We start from the raw sequence: 16,936 nt of genomic DNA on the forward strand, positions 1-16,936 counted from the left end.
TTCCACTCAGTGGAAAAGGCTGCATTGGTTTGCAGTGGAGTTTAGTGGGAAGGGAAGGAAGTCCTCAAACGAGCAGTGATCTTGTCCAGGAGTGGATTTTTGCTCAGGAAGAGAGGCGTATGTCTTTGCTGAATGCAGGGGGATCTACCAACCTTATGGGGTGCAGGAGCAGCTGCTCTGGAAAGGAGAAAAGGGTGAACAGTTTGTTCCATACCAAATGTGCATGCCTAAATCTGGATTCCCCCCCCCCCCCCGTTGCGTGCTCAGAGTTGGAGAGAATGAAAGCAGGGCTGCTATTTAAAGCGTTTACCATTTTCAGACAATGTTTTTCTCTCAAATTCAAGAGCACCCCACAATAAGAACGTTTTAGATTCCATTGTTTAAGAATAGAACAAAACCCTACAATTAAGAAAATTACATTACTGTGTCGACACTAAACAAATCCCAGCTGCTGCTAATTTTGCTCGACAAAGAACTTGAAAACCTGCAAATGGAAACAAAGATTGGGCAGTGCAATTACCCAACAAAAAGAACTCGAGGCAGGGTTGTGCAGTTTCGTTAGTGTTGTTCATGCATCAGCAAGTAACTGTGGATAAGTTGGAATGAGGGATTTCTTGCGATCAACACGAGCCCAGTAAATGATTATTTTATTGAGTATCTCCCAAGTGCTAGAGCTAATATTCTTCCAAAATAAGTAGAACAGAAGAATAGAATATAGAATTAAAAACTTTATTGTAGTGTCCCGGGGGTCATGTGATCCCCTTTTACAGCCTTCTGACCAGCAAAGTCAATGGGGAAGCCAGATTCATTTAACAATGATCTCTAGGTCCCAACCTAGAGAGGTAAAAGTAAAGGAGTCCCTGTGGATTTTACTCCGCTAGTCGAGAAATGGGAGAAAGCGGACTGGGAAGTGAGGCGGGCTCCCGAACGGCCCCTAATGGATGGCTTGGTCCTAGGTGGGCGGGTGGGCCATCAGGCGATCCGGCAATTTGGGGCGACGACACCTGCCTTGTATTGGGGGAACGCAGCGAAAGGGCCGCGCTTGGATCCCTTGAGAAGGTTCAGCGTGGCGCTGGGAAGGGGCTGAGGGTGGTGGCCGCCTCTACATTGTTTGGAGCAAAAGGGATCGCAAGAGAGCGGGTAGACCTGCAGCTACTGCTGCAGCCCCATGCGTTTCCCACTCCGCTAGTCGCTGCTGACTCTAGGGGGTGCTGCACATCTTCGTTTCAAGGCCATTGAGCCAGCACTGTCCAAAGACATTTCTGCGGTCATGTGGCTAGCATGATGTCACGGAACGCTGTTACCTTCCCACCAAAGCACTACTTATTTATCTACTCGCATGTGCGTGCTTTCAAACTGCTGGGTTGGCAGGAGCTGGAGCAAGGATCGGGGGCTCACCCTGTCTACAGCACTCGGGTCTTGAACCCGGGCTGCCAGCTTTCCAGCCGACAAGCCCAGCATCTTAACCCCTGAGGCGCTGCTGTCACCCCTACCCGGAGAGGGGAATGCCTAAATTGGCAGATTCCATAGGGAGCTTTTGGCGCACCAACACTCTTACTGCTTATCCTACTTTGTACGTGGGGAATTGGCTTTAAAATGAGGCTTAATAAAATTTGCTTTCGAGGAAGTACCTGGGAAATAGGTCACGAAGAATGAAGTTGGAAACCTAATCCAGTGTCTTATTTTTGTGGCTTATGTAGAGGGCAAAATTCGGACCCGAGTTCGGATTGGTACAACTGTTCCATCCTTCTTCTTTGGCTCGAAAATCATTTGGACGCGCCAAGAGATTCAGCGTTACCCGTTCGCTCGAGGATCTCGAGGTAACTGTGAGTTTTGTATGACTTCCTACAAAGACGGTAAATGCGTGTTAATAAGTTTGTTCATTTTGACAAATTAATAGAGAGTTCATTAAGTACAAACGCACTTTTGGATGCTCTGCCTTGGAGCGGCCTTGCGCTTCCCCAATTCCTCGTTTTTTGAGTCTTAAATTCTGCTTTTCTCAGCAAGATTTAGTATTTGTGACTGCAAAGGTTTTCTTACACAGATTTAAACTTTGGGGATGGCTGTGGGATCACCAAGAGCACAATTGAACTCCCGATGTCAGTCGCTAAGCGGGACATTTGTTCAGTTGAGCGTGGCCCCATTTTACGGCCTTTCTTGCCACAGCTGTTAAGCAAAATTGCTGCGGTCGTTAAGTTAGAAAAACGGTCGTAAAAGCGAGCCTGGCTTCACCCCATCAATTTTGCTGGCCAGAACGTGGCCAAAGGGGACCACACGATCTCGGGACACTGCAACACGGTCATAAATAGGAAGCAGTTGACAAGCATCTCAATTTTGATCGCTGCAGCGGTCGTTAAGTGTGAAAAAAGACGGTCGTCTTAGTGATGCTGCAACTTGAAACAGTCGCTGCAGTGCTTGGCTCTGGAGAACGTTCTTGAAGACACACTTTTCTTTTTAAAGTAATTTTATTCATTTTCTATTATTACAATTCGTTACTGCTTAATGAGCAACGTATTGTCTGGGTTGATTTTTTTTTTTTGCTTAGTCCTAAAAGTTAAGATCTTGCTCTCCTTTTTCCAGCCCTTGTTAAAATAAGTCCCATGTTGGGAAATATTCTGTATTCTTCTTTTTTTTTTCTTTGATTCTCAATGCAAGTCTGTCCAGTTCAGCACAGTTGAAGACACCACTTTTCAACATTTCAGAGCTCGCTGGCTGAAAACGAGCGGGTGCGGTGCCTGTTTTGTGTGTGTGTGTGTGTGTGTGTGTGTGTGTGTGTGTGTAGTGGGGGGAAAGAAATCCTGTTCTGCCAGGAAAGGGAGATCTTGTAAACTCAACTCAAAGGAGGAAAGAACGGGGCGAGCCGATTGGCGCAAGCTGCAAAACAGACTTTGCCGTGCGATTCCAATCTTCCCTGGACTTGCAGCTACACGCCAAGAAGCTCGCAAAAGGTAACAAGCTTTTTGCAGGAACTGTCTGAATCCGGAGCCGGAGGTTCAACTTGCCTAAACGAAGAATTGGGAAGAAAAAAAAAAAAGGAAAGAAAAGCAGCTGGCGGATGGCTCATTGCTATGCAGAGGTGGTCACAGCAGGAATTTAAAGCCTGGAGTTTTGGGGCTGCTTCTCCCTGTTGTGGCAGCGCGGCGAAGGAGCCCACGTTGAACCTGGGCGGGGAGACAAGAGGGAAAGAAAAGACAAGACACGTCCGGCTCCCAGTCGTTTTTTTGCGAGGAAGGAGCATGTCTCAGCAATTTGACTTAAATGGGAGATAAGGCCCCAGAGTCTGTCTGTTCATGGATAAAATTTGCAAAGCCAGTCACGTAAGTTTCCTTTTTCTTTAAAAAAAGAAAGAAAGAAAAGAAAGAAAAAAGAGCGGGGCGGGGGGAAATAGTCTATATTGGGTCTTGCGGGGCGAAAAAAATAATTCTTTCTGTCTTTATTCTGCGGATGGGTGATTTTTCTTTGTTGGTTATTTAACGACGATGTCAACGAACAATAATTTCCTAGGGTTTTCTAATGCTCAATGGTGACTGGCTGGTTTGAGTTTCCTAAGCCATTTCTGTTTTGTTTGCGAGGCGTTGAACTGTTTTTGTGGCTCGTTCCAAGTTTTAACCCTCTCGAGCGTCGCTTTGCTTGAGGTTTTCTGCCTTTCGAACTGAACGGAGGCGAGCGTTTCAAAAGATCGGGGCGGAATATTTACAAATCGGACAGATTGATGGCGAAAAGAAGGTTAAAACAGCCTTAGGCTCTTTTTTATCCCTGTTGAGGAAAAAACAACAACAATGTTTAGTTGAGAAGGAAGTTTTCCGTGGGGATTTTACCAATGGTTTGTCAATTTAACGTCTGATATTCAGATATTTGTAACCTTCCTCTCCAAAGGCAAAAGTTTTAATCTCTTATTCGTCGTCTCGCATTATGTATTGAGGCGATGTGTTTTCTCTCTCGATAGGAACAGCAGCTGGCAAGGAATAATGGGTGATGGATAAAAAAAAAATGAGAGGAACGTGTTCAGACATTAGTGAACAATCCTCAAGCACAGCTAGTTCTATCTAGACTTGGTTAGTGACTGTTCAAAGTTACGACGGCATGGGAAAAAAACGACTTGGGACCATTTTTCACCCTTGCCGCATTCCCCACGGTCACGTGATCCAAATCCAGATGCTCGGCAACTGGCATGTACTTACGACGGTTGCAGTGTCCCCGGGTGTGTGTGTGTCACGTGATCCCCTTTTTTGCGACCTCCTGGCAAGCAAAGCCAGCAAGGGAAGGCAGGTTCACTTAACAACCGGGGCTACCGACTTAAAACCCCGTGATGACTCACTTAACAACGGCAGCAAGAAAAGCCGTAAAATGGGGGCGAAACTCACGGAACCAGTGTTTCCCTCAGCAACGTCAGTATTGGGCTCGACTCTGGCCGTAAGTCGAGGACTGCCCGTACATGAACTCAGTTTGTGAACGTGTGTGCCTGTCATTACCGTTTCCATTCATGTGAACGGATGGGTTAGATCAGAGGTCTCCAACCTTTCTGGCAGACTGGAAGGAAAGGTGGAGGAAGCATTTTATACATGCACACACATATGCACACACACGCGCACATGCACACACGTGCACACACACACACACACAAAACCAGGGCGGTGCTAGCGCCTGCGTGACACTAGCACCGCCCCGTTTTCGCCGCGCAGTTTCCCATTTTTGTCATGTGGCGCCCCGTTTGCAGTACTAGCGTGAGTGGGGGTGAGTGCGTGCACACCTGTGTGTGCACTGGCCAGCTTGTTCCGTGGCCCAGTGGCCGGCAGGACACGGCCCGCAGGTTGGGGACCCCTGGACTAGATGACAGACAGGGTGGGTTAGCCAGGACCAATTTCTGCAGGTAAACAAAGCAAGAAGATCTCCACGGCCTGCAGTTAGATTCAGGGGCCACGTCTTCAGTTTTCAGCCGCTTCGAGGATTTCGTTATTTTTTTTCTTTTTTCTTTAGTTATACATTGATACTGTAAGATACAAAAACGCAAAGGAAAAGAGTAGGAAAGGTAAGGGAGGGAAAAAGGGAAGGGAAAAAAGTCTAGGAAAAAGGAGAAAATGGGGGAAAAAAGGTGTTGACTTCCGGCTCTCGTTGGTGCAGTAGAGTGAGATAATAAACATCGAACCTCAACTTTTTACTTTTACTTAATAGCATAAACTGGCCATTTCTATAACGACACGCTCATCTAATTGGTAAAACCCAAAATCAAATTTTCATTTTTTTCCCCCCCACCTCGAGCACAAAGTCCAGAAGTGGTTTCCAAGCAGAAACCAAAGTAATTGCGTGGGTTGTTTTTTTTCTTTAATCAAAGCAATCAGTGTAGCCATCTCTGCTAACTCCCATCAGCCATTCATCCGTCGTAGGAATCACAGTGTCCTTCCGTTTTTGTACATAAAGTAAATCTTGTGGCCGTCGACGTATATATAGCATCAAAGTTCCCAATTTCCCCCCCCCAAAGTCTTTTTCCATTAAAACCCAAAAGAAAAAGAAAGAAAAAGAAAAGTTTCTGCTTTTATACCTTTATCTTCCCTTTGAAAATCTTCTGTGTTATCCTACTCCAATATTTCTTTGCTTTTTCACATGTCCAGTATAAATGATTTTTAAAAAAATGATTAAAAAAAGGGTTTTCTTGGGCTTCTGTTTTTCGAATTGACCGAGTTCCCTTCTCCATCCTCCCTGTTAAGTATTCCAATAGAAAGAAAAAAAAACAGACCAAACCACACACACACACACACACACACACACACACACACACACACGTCAACAAGGCAAAAGTTGGGCGTTAAAAGTTAAAAGAAACGAGTGAAAAGTTAGAAAACCAAAAAAAAAATTAGGCAGTTAAGTATGTTGGCGTCAGAGGTGGGAAGACTCATGGCTGTGTCACACTCTCTTGAAAAAACGACAACGCAGGCTGCACCCATCATGCTCCGCAACTGTTGAATTTTGATGGTGCCTAGTTTTCTGACGAGTACCCTGAGCGGGATGGAAATCCTCTTTTGAAGGTGGGGGGGAGAGAGAGAAGCATCCCCCAAAGCAACAATTTCCCTTCCCCCCCCAGATCTTCTGAAATTAGCTGCTTCTGAGCAATAAATATATTACACGGGATATATGTTTATGTTTATTGGACTTATATACCGCCCTTCTCCCGTAGGACTCAGGGCGGTTCACAAGGTATTTAAAATAACAATACAAATTACAAAAGTTAAGAACAATTAAAATAATTAAATTTAGTCCTTGAATAAAATATAAAACCCCTGTGTCACAACCGTCCTTGTCGATAAACCACAAACACTGCCAAGGTACGAGTGACGATGTTTATTCTTCTTCCACACAGCTAGAGCAAACCGCAATAAAGTCAGCGTTGGCAGCACCCTGGTCTAGACATATCTTGTATATAGCTATGTTTTAAATGTGTGTTATGTATGTGTACACTTTGAAAGCAGGCAACTAAATTTCATTTTTAATGCGTGCCAGTGTGCCCACAGGAAAAAAAATGAGAATAAAGGCTATCTAATCTAGCGGGTATGCATTTGGTATATACAGTCGCCCTCCCTCTGAATTAAATTTTGTTCATTCAAAACTTACCTTTCTTTTCACTGGGAACGTTTTGTTCTCGTTAATGCAGAGGTCCCCAACCTCTTGGGCACCAGGGACCACCGCTTCCGCGGAGAGAGGTTTTCCCGCGGACCGGAGAACGCGTGGGTTTGTCTGTTGCCTGCATCCCGCGGATGGGGCTTTGCTTGTCTGTGTGGACCAGTTGTTGGAATGCCGCGGCCCGGTCCCGGTCCACGGCCTGGGGCTTGGGGACCCCTGCCTTGACAGACCGAATCAGATCACACTGAACGGGCTAACAGTTTGAAGAATGGATCAAAGGGGAGGATAAAGAATCTGGCGGAGATCTTAGAATATTTTTTTTCTCGTTTTCGTATTCCTGGCTGATCAATTCTCTCTTTCTCTCTTTTCCCACCCCTCTCTCCCTGCAGTCTACAACCGTGTCAGATGGAGGTAAGCTAAATACTTCGGTGTTCAGAAACAGGACCGATGTTTTTTTGTGTGGTTTTTTTTGGCACTTTGACAATGAGTGATACATTTGCCTACAGTAACTGCACACATGTTGGCTTGTTTATAGACTAATTGTTAGGTCTAACACCCAACAAACACGTTGTCAATTTGAACCGGCTGCTCATTTAAACTTTGATGTTACGGGAGGAGGGTGAGGGAAGAGGCTGACCTACGCGGGACCCTGGATTTCGCGAGAGGAGGGCCACGGGGTGGCGCGATCTGGAGGGGGGGGAAGCGGGAGGGGAATTAGAATGGAGGACAACAGGAGATGAGGGAATTGGGGGGGTGGCTTATGGGGAGGGTGGACCCAGAGCCCACACTAATGGTAGCTCCATGTCCTGAGCATGGGTGGATTCTGGCTGTCGATGCCGACCACAATCCTTGGTTGTACACACAGAGCCATAGAATCAAAATCACGCCAAGTATTAGCACCCCTCTACAAAGGGACGCGGTGGCTCAGTGGGTTAGGACGCTGAGCTTGTCGATCAGAAGGTCGGCAGTTTGGCGGGTCGAATCCCGAGTGCCGCGTAACAGAGTGAGCGCCTGTTACTCGTCCCAGCTTCTGCCCACCTAGCAGTTCGAAAGCACGTAAAAATGCAAGTAGAAAAATAGGGACCACTACGGTGGGAAGGTAACAGCATTCCGTGCGCCTTTGGCGTCTAGTCATGCCGGCCACATGACCACGGAGACATCCTCGGACAAACGCTGGCTCTTCGGCTATGAAACGGAGATGAGCACCGGCCCCTAGAGTTGGAAACGACTAGCACGCATGTGCGGGGGAACCTTTACCTTTACCTTTACAAAGCCTTAGTAAGGCCACACTTGGAATGCTGCATCCAGTTTTGGTCACCACGATGTAAAAAAGATGTTGAGACTCTGGAAAGAGTGCAGAGAAGAGCAACAAAGAGGATCAGGGGACTGGAGGCTAAAACACATAAGGGACGGTGGCTGGAATTGGGTATGTCTAGTTTAACGAAGAGAAGGACCAGGGGTGACGTGATAGCAGTCTTCCAGTATCTCAGGGGCTGCCCCAAAGAAGAGGCAGTCAAGCTATTCTCCAAAGCACCTGAAAGGCAGAGTAAGAAGCAACGGATGGAAACTAATCAAGGAGAGAAGCAAGCTAGAACTAAGGAGAAAATTCCTGACAGTGGGAACAATTAACCAGTGGAACCACCTGCCTCCAGAAGCTGTGAATGCTTCAACACTGGAAGCTTTTAAGAAGAGACTGGACAGCCATTTTTGCCTGCAATGGTACGGGGTTTCCTGCCTGAGCAGGGGGTTGGACTAGATGACCTCCAAGGTCCCTTCCAACTCTGTTATTCTGTAAATGTAGATAAGAGTCTCTGGGTCTCTTTTTCCTGCTTCCCCCCCCCCCCCCGCTGTCTGGATGAAGACACTTTTTCTGTAAAAGCCATCCTTCCTGCTAGATATCCCAGCACCTTGGAAAGTTCTGGGTGCTCTTCCTATCCTTGTTTTATTTTAAGGAGAGACTGGACAGCCATTTTTGTCTGAAATGGTACAGGGTTTCCTGCCTGAGCAGGGGGTTGGACTAGAAGACCTCCGAGGTCCCGTCCGGCTCTATTCCGATGGATTGATTGAATGCCATTGTCGGTATTGAAGCGTCCTTCCGCTTTTGTGCGTGAAGCAGCCTTGCTGCCGTCAACATACATAACATCAAAGTTCCAGTTTTTTCCCCCCCCAAGTCTTTTTTTTTCCCCCATTAAACCCAGAAAAAGACATTTCTGGTTTTATCTTTATATTCACTTTGAGAATCTTCTGTAGGAAGATGTGAATCCTACTCCGACATTTCACTGGAAGTTTTTAAGAAGAGACTGGACAGCCATTTGCCCGAAACGGTATAGGGTTTCCTTCCTGAGCAGGGGGTTGGACTGGAAGACCTCCAAGGTCCCTTCCAACTTCTTCTTCTTCTTCTTCTTCTTCTTCTTCTTCTTCTTCTTCTTCTTCTTCTTCTTCTTCTTCTTCTTCTTCTTCTTCTTCTTCTCCTCTTCCTCCTCCTCCTCCTCCTCCTCCTCATTATTATTATTATTATTATTATTATTATTATTATTATTATTATTATTATTATTATTATTATTATTATTATTAAATAAGCGTCCACCATAAATGATAAAAGGTCCCTTCTTTACACTTGCATTTCCAACATTCATTTGAAATACCTTCCTGACAACCTATCTGGTGTTAAATACCAACGGTACATCATCTTTTTTTTTTTAAAAAAAATTCTTTTAGATTATACTTCAGTGTGAATTTCAGACCTTTCGTCCACATGTTCTCTCGTTCGTCTCTAGCATCACATTCTACCCGAAGCTCCTTGCCCACTGAATAATCAGACGATACTTTACGTATTCGTTCTCCAAATTCAAATGCGGTAACCATTTATAAACCCATCGTGCAGTTTACTGGGTGTCACAGATCGCTGGAGTCTTTGGAAACGGAAGCAGAAGCCAAAGCCGAAGCCAGCTTAAAATAAACCTCCATCTCTCGGGTCTGGCTCTAAAATCTAGCCAGTCGCTTGACGGTGTGCAAATGCTCCAAAGTGACCCAACTCTTCCCCAGTGTCGTCTTTTTTTTTTTAAAGTTGTCAACCTTCTTAATTTTCCAGAGGGGAGCAAGAAAGCCCAGCGGGAAACCGTTCGTGTGGATCGCTTTTTGGGTTAGCCTCCTTGCCGGGTGAATAATTCATGTCCCTTCGGCAACAGTCACGACGCGCTTTTTCCTTTCAATTATTGATGTCTCACTCAATCGGCTTTGCGTTCAGGTGTACCAAGAGCATCCTTCAGGCTGTCGGGGGGGCCAAGGGGAGGAAATGCCGCTTGGAAGAAATGCTGTGAAATAGAGAAAAGAAACAGAGGAACAATGCTTGCTGGGGTCACCACCGCCGGAAGGCCAGGCGGGCTTCTCTGGGGGGGTCGGCCCCTCTGCCGGGCATGGCCTCTGGCGGATGGCCCCGCCTGAACGACTGGAGGCATCTGCTGAAGTGGCACCACCACAGGGGCTCCTACCAGCTTTGTCCAGGTAATGCCTTGCGGATCCTGACTGGCCGGTTCCCTTTTAATGGAGTAACAGAGTCGGAAGGGACCTGGGAGGTCTTCTAGTCCAACCCCCTGCTCAGGCAGGAAACCCTGTACCACTGCAGACAAGTGGTTGCCCAGTCTCTTCGTAAAAATCTTCAGTGTTGGAGCATCCACAGCTTCTGGAGGCAGGTGGTTCCACTGCTGTTTATACGTAAGGTTGTAGGGGTGTAAAACGTATGTTGTACGTAGCGTGTTTGAATGTTTGGTGTGTGTGTGTGTGTGTGCGTGTACACTTTTTGAGAGCAGGCAACTAAATTTCATTTTTGACATGTGCCAATGTGCCCACAGTAAAAGAAATGACAATAAAGTTTATCTGTTAGTTCCAGGTTGCTTCTCCCCTTGATGAGTTTCCACCCGTTGCTTCTGGTCCTGCCTTCAGGCGCTTTGGAGAAGAGCTTGACTCCCTCTTCTTTGGGGCAGCCCCTGAGATACTGGAAGACTGCTATCCTGTCCCCCCTTGTCCTTCTCTTCCTTAAAACTAGACATACCCAATTCCAGCAACCGTTCCTTATATGTTTTGGCCTCCAGTCCTCTAATTATCACTAGTTAATTAATTGTCCTCACTGTCAGGAAGTTTCTCATTAGTTCCAGGTTGCGTCTCTCCTTGATCAGTTTCCATCCCTTGCTTCTTGTCCTGCCTTCGGGCGCTTTGGAGAATAGCTTGACTCCTTCTTCTTTGGGGCAGCCCCTTAGATATCATGTCACTCCTGGTTCTTCTCTTCATTAAACTAGACATGCCCAATTCCAGCCACCGTCCCTTATGTGTTTTAGCCTCCAGTCCCCTGATCCTCTTTGTTGCTCTTCTCTGCACTCTTTCCAGAGTCTCAACATCTTTTTTTTTTTTACATCGTGGTGACCAAAACTGGATGCAGGATTACCAGGGCCTTATAAAGTGATATTAACATTTCACACGAACTTGATCCTAATCCCTCTTTTAATGCAGCCGAAGACTGTCTTGGCTTTTTTTTTTTTTTTGGCAGCTGCAGCACACAGCTGGATGGAGACATTTCCTCCACAGCTTGTGACCAGGAAGATTCGGAGCTGAAGCTGTGATGACCAAAGGCTGGCGCTGCCCTTTCTTTTGGTGTGGGTCCCAAGGAGGCCTCCAGCCGTCTTTTCCCCCACCCCATCCTCAAGCTGCATGGCTGTCCCCTTCCCCTCCCTTGGCACTACAAATCCCATGAGTTTCTAATAGGTTAGGCTCGGCAGGTCCCATGTTGCCCAGCCATTTGCAGATCCAAACTGGGCAGAACAATTATTTTACCAAGAAATGTCTGTAGAGATTCTCAGTCCTCCAGGTCAAAGTTGTCCCAAAGGTGCTTTTTTTCAGGAAGCAACTGGACTTTCTTTGTTTTTTCCTTTGAAGACATTTTGCTTCTCATCCCAGAAGCTTCTCCTCTGACTGGATGGTGGGGGGAAATGGGAGGATTTATACTCCTGGCAGACAGCTGGTCATTGGCCTTCTTTTTAGAGAGTCGTTGAGGCCCCTTGGAGGTTTGTCTGTGTCCTCAGGGTCACTTGAGTGGTGCAAATGGGTGTGGAGCCTTCTTGGAACTGCTGGAAGGCCCGTGCGGCAGACTCGAGATAGGGATACAACACCATCCATCTCCAGTCAAGAGTAACTCTTGCCCTGCAGCGAATTGGCCGTGCCAAGTTGACCGTGGCCAGTTGGCTGTGGCGAGTTGTCCTAGACCAGGGGTCTTCAAACTTGGCCCTTTTATGACTTGTGGACTTCAACTCCTAGAATTCCTCAGCCAGCATGGAATTCTGGGAGTTGAAGTCCACATACCTTAAAAGCTGCTCAGCTTGAGAAACAGCGATGTGGAGAAGGGGTCTTCAAACATGGCCCTTTGATGATTTGTGGACTTCAACTCCCAGAGTTCCTCAGCCAGGCACGCGTGCCTGGCTGAGAAATTCTGGGAGTTGAAGTCCACAAGTCATCAAAGGGCCAAGTTTGAACACCCCTGTCCTAGACACACCAGCAAAGGCTGGCCCTTTTCCCGTGGTTCTCTCTCTCCCCTGTAGCAAACCAGAAATTTCACGGTTTTCAATTCCAGAGAGATTAACGCAAGCGATGCCTTCACTGGCCGATTAATTTCCTCTTTGCCGCTTCCGCAGAGCTCAATCACAGCGACTTGAAAGATGGCGCCAGTGATAGCAGCCTCAGCAGCAATGCCAGTCTGCCCAGCGTCCAGAGCTGCCGACGGCAACGAGAAAGAAGAGTTGCCAGTTGGGCTGTTTCCTTTGAGCGGCTTCTTCAGGATCCCCTTGGTATTCGATATTTCTCTGTAAGCAATGGAGAATAACAGCACCCTGGTTTTTGGTTTGGTGTTACCCAAAACAAAGTGCGCTGAACGAGAGTCTAACCGCAACTGACAATCAGATCCTGGTGGTATCTAAGAGAGCATGGCCAGCCTGGGCCTGAGATCTCCTGGACAAGTCCTCTCTAGGCTAATCTTCCCTGACCTGGGCAAGTACATCAGGGCAAGAGGGGGAATAGGAGTTACAGGCCCTAGAGATGAGAATGTGACAATTTGCCGTGGCCAACCCACCGCATGACTACTCCCCACAGCCACTTTGCTGTGGGTCAACTCACTGCAGGATCATTCTGTCCCTCCTTTTGCATCCTTCCTTTAATGGTTCTATTCCACCGTTTCTTTGATTATTAGAGTGCAACGTTTGTCCCGCAATGAGTTGTTCTGTGTTGAGTTGGCCATGGCGAATTGACCCTAGAGAGTTGGCCACAGTGAGTTGACCCTGGTGAGTTGGCTATAGAGACTTGGCCATGGTTAGTTGGCTGTGATGAGTTGGCCATGGCGAGTTGGGCATAGAGAGTTGGCCATGATGAGTTGGCCATGGCGAGTTGGACATAGAGAGTTGGCGATGATGAGTTGGCCATGGCGAGTTGGGCATAGAGAGTTGGCCATGATGAGTTGGCCATGGAGAGTTGGCCACGACCAATTGTCATAGATCCTTAGGGAGGGTCCAAGGCTTCCTGTGAAGGAAGGAGAGAAGGGGTGCTGTGCCCAGGTGCTTATGACCTCAGTTGGAAGAAACATCATCTGTAGGTTTGGGCTGTTACATTCTTTTTTGGCCCCAAATACATGTAATAATTTTCAAATAATGCTTTTCTGGGCAACGTATGTGGACACGTGGGACATCATAGCTTCAGGACTTTCTGGATATGGCTGTCTTTGGGGTGGGGGGTATTTTGAGGACAGAGCCACACTCCCTCCCCCCTCCCCCGTTTAATCCCTTGAGCCAGGAGATGGCTAGAGGGAGCTGAACCTCAAGATTTCCTCCTGTTTTATGGCGATCGTGGTTGTCTCCTCCTGTGCCATCTCAAGTGTGGTGGCCCCATCATTCTTCTCAAGAGGTGTGCTTAATTCGACTGCCGTTGCAGCTCAGTTGGCTTTTGAGCCCCACCAGCAATCTCTGCCAACCCAGACTGAAGACCGACTTTGAAAGAGACACAACGGTGTGTGTGTGTGTGTGTCCCTCTCTGGAAGACGTTTCGGGGTTCGAGACCTAGCGGGCTTTGGAAGGATTCTCGGACGTTTTACCTCAGTGTGATTTTTTAATCCCTTTCTCCAAGCAGGATTTTTTACGGAAGGAATTTAGCGAAGAGAACATTCTGTTTTGGCAAGCCTGCGAATATTTTAATCACATACCTGCCCACGACAAAAAGGAGGTAAGTCTGCATTGTCTTCACCGTTTATAAATAAATTCAGGCTGTTCGAAATCTTTGGAAGGTCTGAGGGGTGTGTTGGGGTGGGTGGGATGGGAGGGAAGCAGGGAGAAGAAAGTAACTCCAGCCCCAAGAAGGATAATATAGGTCGTCCTCAACTTACAACGGTTCATTTAGTGACTGTTCAGAGTTACGACGGCACTGGGGGGGGAAAAAGGGACTTACGGCCGTTTTTCACACTTACGACGTTCCCCGTGATCCTGTGATCGCAACTGAGATGCTTGGCGACTGGTTCGCGCTTACGACGGCTGCAGCGTCCCGGGGTCACGTGATCCACTTTCGCGACCTTCTGACACGCCAAGTCAGCGGGGACAGCCAGAATCACCTCACAACCAAGTTAATAAACTTATCGACTGCAGCGATTCACTTTATGACTGTGGCAAGAAAGCTCGTGAAATGGGGTAAAGCTCCCTTAACAAGTGTGTGTCCCTTAAGAGCGGAAATGTTGGGGCTCAGTCACGGTCGTAACTCGAGGACCACCTGTGTAAGGAAGGGATCCTGCAGGGCAAGGGGGCAACTTTCCCAGTGGAAGGAAAGGCTCACCCAGCTGGTAAAGTCCCTTTTCACTGTGGCCCTCCCCACGCCCACAGCTAGGAGAGGGGGCGCCTGGACTCTCCCCCCAGTGGCATGGGGTTGGTGCAGGGTGGGTTACATATTGCAGGCACCCTTCATCAAGGCCGAGAGCTCTGAAATGGGTTGGGGTCAGTGGTGGGATTGAAATACCTGAATAACCGGTTCTCTTATTGGATGCAGGCCTGGGCCTCCTAGAACGGACTTCCGGAAGTGGCATCCACGCACTTCCGGCGGGCCGTTCTAGGCCTGGGAGGCATCCTCCAGGCCTCAGAGGCCTAGAAAAGACTTCCGGAAGTGGCATCCACGCACTTCCAGCAGGCCGTTCTAGGCCTGGGAAGCATCCTCCAGGCCTCGGAGGCCTAGAACAGACTTCCGGAAGTGGCATCCACGCACTTCCAGCAGGCCGTTCTAGGCCTGGGAAGCATCCTCCAGGCCTCGGAGGCCTAGAACAGGCTTCCAGAAGTGGCATCCACACACTTCTAGCGGGCCGTTCTAGGCCTGGGAGGCCTCCTCCAGGCCTGGGAGGCCTAGAACCAACTTCCGGAAGTGGCATCCACACACTTCCAGTGGGCCGTTCTAGGCCTGGGAGGCCTTCTCCAGGCCTCCGAGGCCTAGAATGGACTTCCGGAAGCAGTGTGCGTTCAGCCGGTTCTCTGAACTCAGCAAAATTTAGCCACTGGCTCTTCTGAACCGGTGCAAGCCGGCTAAATCCCACCACCGGTTGGGGGTCTGTCATACACAAGGGTGGCAGGAATTGGCTAGGCCTAGTTTGATGAAAAGAAGGATTAGGGTAACATGACGGGCAGCCTTCCAGCATTGAAATGCGAGTAAGTTGCCAAGCCTCGTGAATTCCGATCAGGTGGCTCTGGGGATGCTGCAGTGGTCATAAGTGTTAAAAAAAATGGCCGCAAGTCCCTTTTTCCCCCCCCCCAGGGCCGTCGTAACTTCGAACAGTCACTAAATGAACTGCTGTAAGCCAAGGACATCCTGTATCTCACCACTTCCGTGGTTCCCGTGGTTTTCCTCTAATGTCAGGCCTTGTCGCTTTGCAGCTTTCCTTCAGGGCCCAGGAGATCTTTAATAAGTATTTATGCAGCAAAGCTACGACTCCAGTCAATATTGACAGCCAGGTCCAGCTGGCAGACGACGTCCTGACCGCACCACATCCAAACATGTTCAAAGATCAACAGCTTCAGGTACCTCGGGAAATTTGAAGGACAGCTTGCTGGTTACGAAAACACACTTTCGAGAGGGCTGCCACGAGTAATTTTTAGCTTTTAATCAGACCAGTTAAATGTCTGCGGAGATTCTCAGTCCTCCAGTTCAGGCTTGTCCCAAAGGTGCTTTTTTCCCCCAGGAGGCAACTGGACTTCCTTTGTTTTTCTTTGAAGACTTTTCCCTTCTCATCCCGGAAGCTTCTTCAGCTCTGATTGGATGGCGGGGAAAGGGAGGATTTATACTCCTTGCAGAGAGCTGGTCCTTTGCCTTCTTTCAGAGAGTCGTTGAGGCCACTTGGAGGCTTCTCTCTGTCCTCAGGGTCACCTGGGCGGTGCAAATGAGTGTGGAGCCTTCTTGGAACCGCTGAAAAGACTGTTTTTGTAGACCGGAGATAGATGATCTACAACACAGTCCTTTCAGCAGCTCGAAGAACTTGTCTTCAAGTTCTCCTTTAGCTCCTCCAATTTTTCCCAAAATATTTTTTTTAAGACATCTTTTTTTTTCCTGGCGACAAGATCTGCCTGTCAGCGCTGCTAACATCGAATGTTCTTGCTTGACAAGAGATGAAGAAGTCGCCATTTCGTATGTTAAACTTGCGTATTGCTTTAAGACGTTGAGTTTAAGGTTGGGAAGGGGGACAAGGAGGATTGCACCTTCAAGGCCATCTCTAACTAAAGAAGATAAGGCCTTGGCGGGTTTTCTAAGGGAAGGGAAATGAAGTCTTTAAATTAATTGGAGAACATGATTAATGACAAAAATTAGAAAGGCGGAGAATTGTGTTTTAACATATTGTGCAAGGGGGGGGCGGAGATTTCAGATTCCAGCTTCCTTCGAGCAAGCATTTGCCGGTATATTAGGCTGAATAAAGGACTTTGAAGGTAAACAAGGCCTCAGAGTCGCTTGAAAAGCCCGCACGTCGGAAATGTGACACTGCTACTTGTGAAACTCGTATTTGCAACAGCTTGGTTGAATTCTGCCCCAATAAAGCTCTTTCTTTCTTTCTTTCTTTTTTTTTTTAGATTTTCAATTTGATGAAATTTGACAGCTACGCACGCTTTCTGAAGTCTCCATTTTACCAAGAATGTGTTTTAGCAGAAGTGGAAGGCCGTCCCGTCCCTGATCCGCAATGTGTCACAAGCAGCAGCCCTACACTGAAGTCCAGTTTCGGGCCGGACCCGTTCGGCGTTTTCACTCCGAGAAAGGTTTTTTTTCTTTCTTC

At 47.7% G+C, this 16,936-nt stretch overlaps 1 protein-coding gene across 1 annotated transcript in view; it reads left to right on the plus strand.

The window, feature by feature from the left end:
* The window catches only part of RGS12 (regulator of G protein signaling 12), a 56,337-nt gene that overhangs the window by 11,328 nt on the left and 28,073 nt on the right, over nucleotides 1-16,936 (plus strand). Inside the window, exons 3-8 of the mRNA XM_081332260.1 lie at nucleotides 1,701-1,820; nucleotides 7,005-7,026; nucleotides 12,297-12,466; nucleotides 13,777-13,869; nucleotides 15,552-15,695; nucleotides 16,737-16,919. Coding sequence (XP_081188386.1) covers nucleotides 1,701-1,820; nucleotides 7,005-7,026; nucleotides 12,297-12,466; nucleotides 13,777-13,869; nucleotides 15,552-15,695; nucleotides 16,737-16,919 — 732 coding nt within the window. The remainder of the gene's footprint in view (nucleotides 1-1,700; nucleotides 1,821-7,004; nucleotides 7,027-12,296; nucleotides 12,467-13,776; nucleotides 13,870-15,551; nucleotides 15,696-16,736; nucleotides 16,920-16,936) is intronic.

Source organism: Vipera berus, assembly GCF_964194415.1.
Source record: "Vipera berus genome assembly, chromosome: 7".
Classification (NCBI taxonomy): Eukaryota; Metazoa; Chordata; class Lepidosauria; order Squamata; family Viperidae; genus Vipera; species Vipera berus.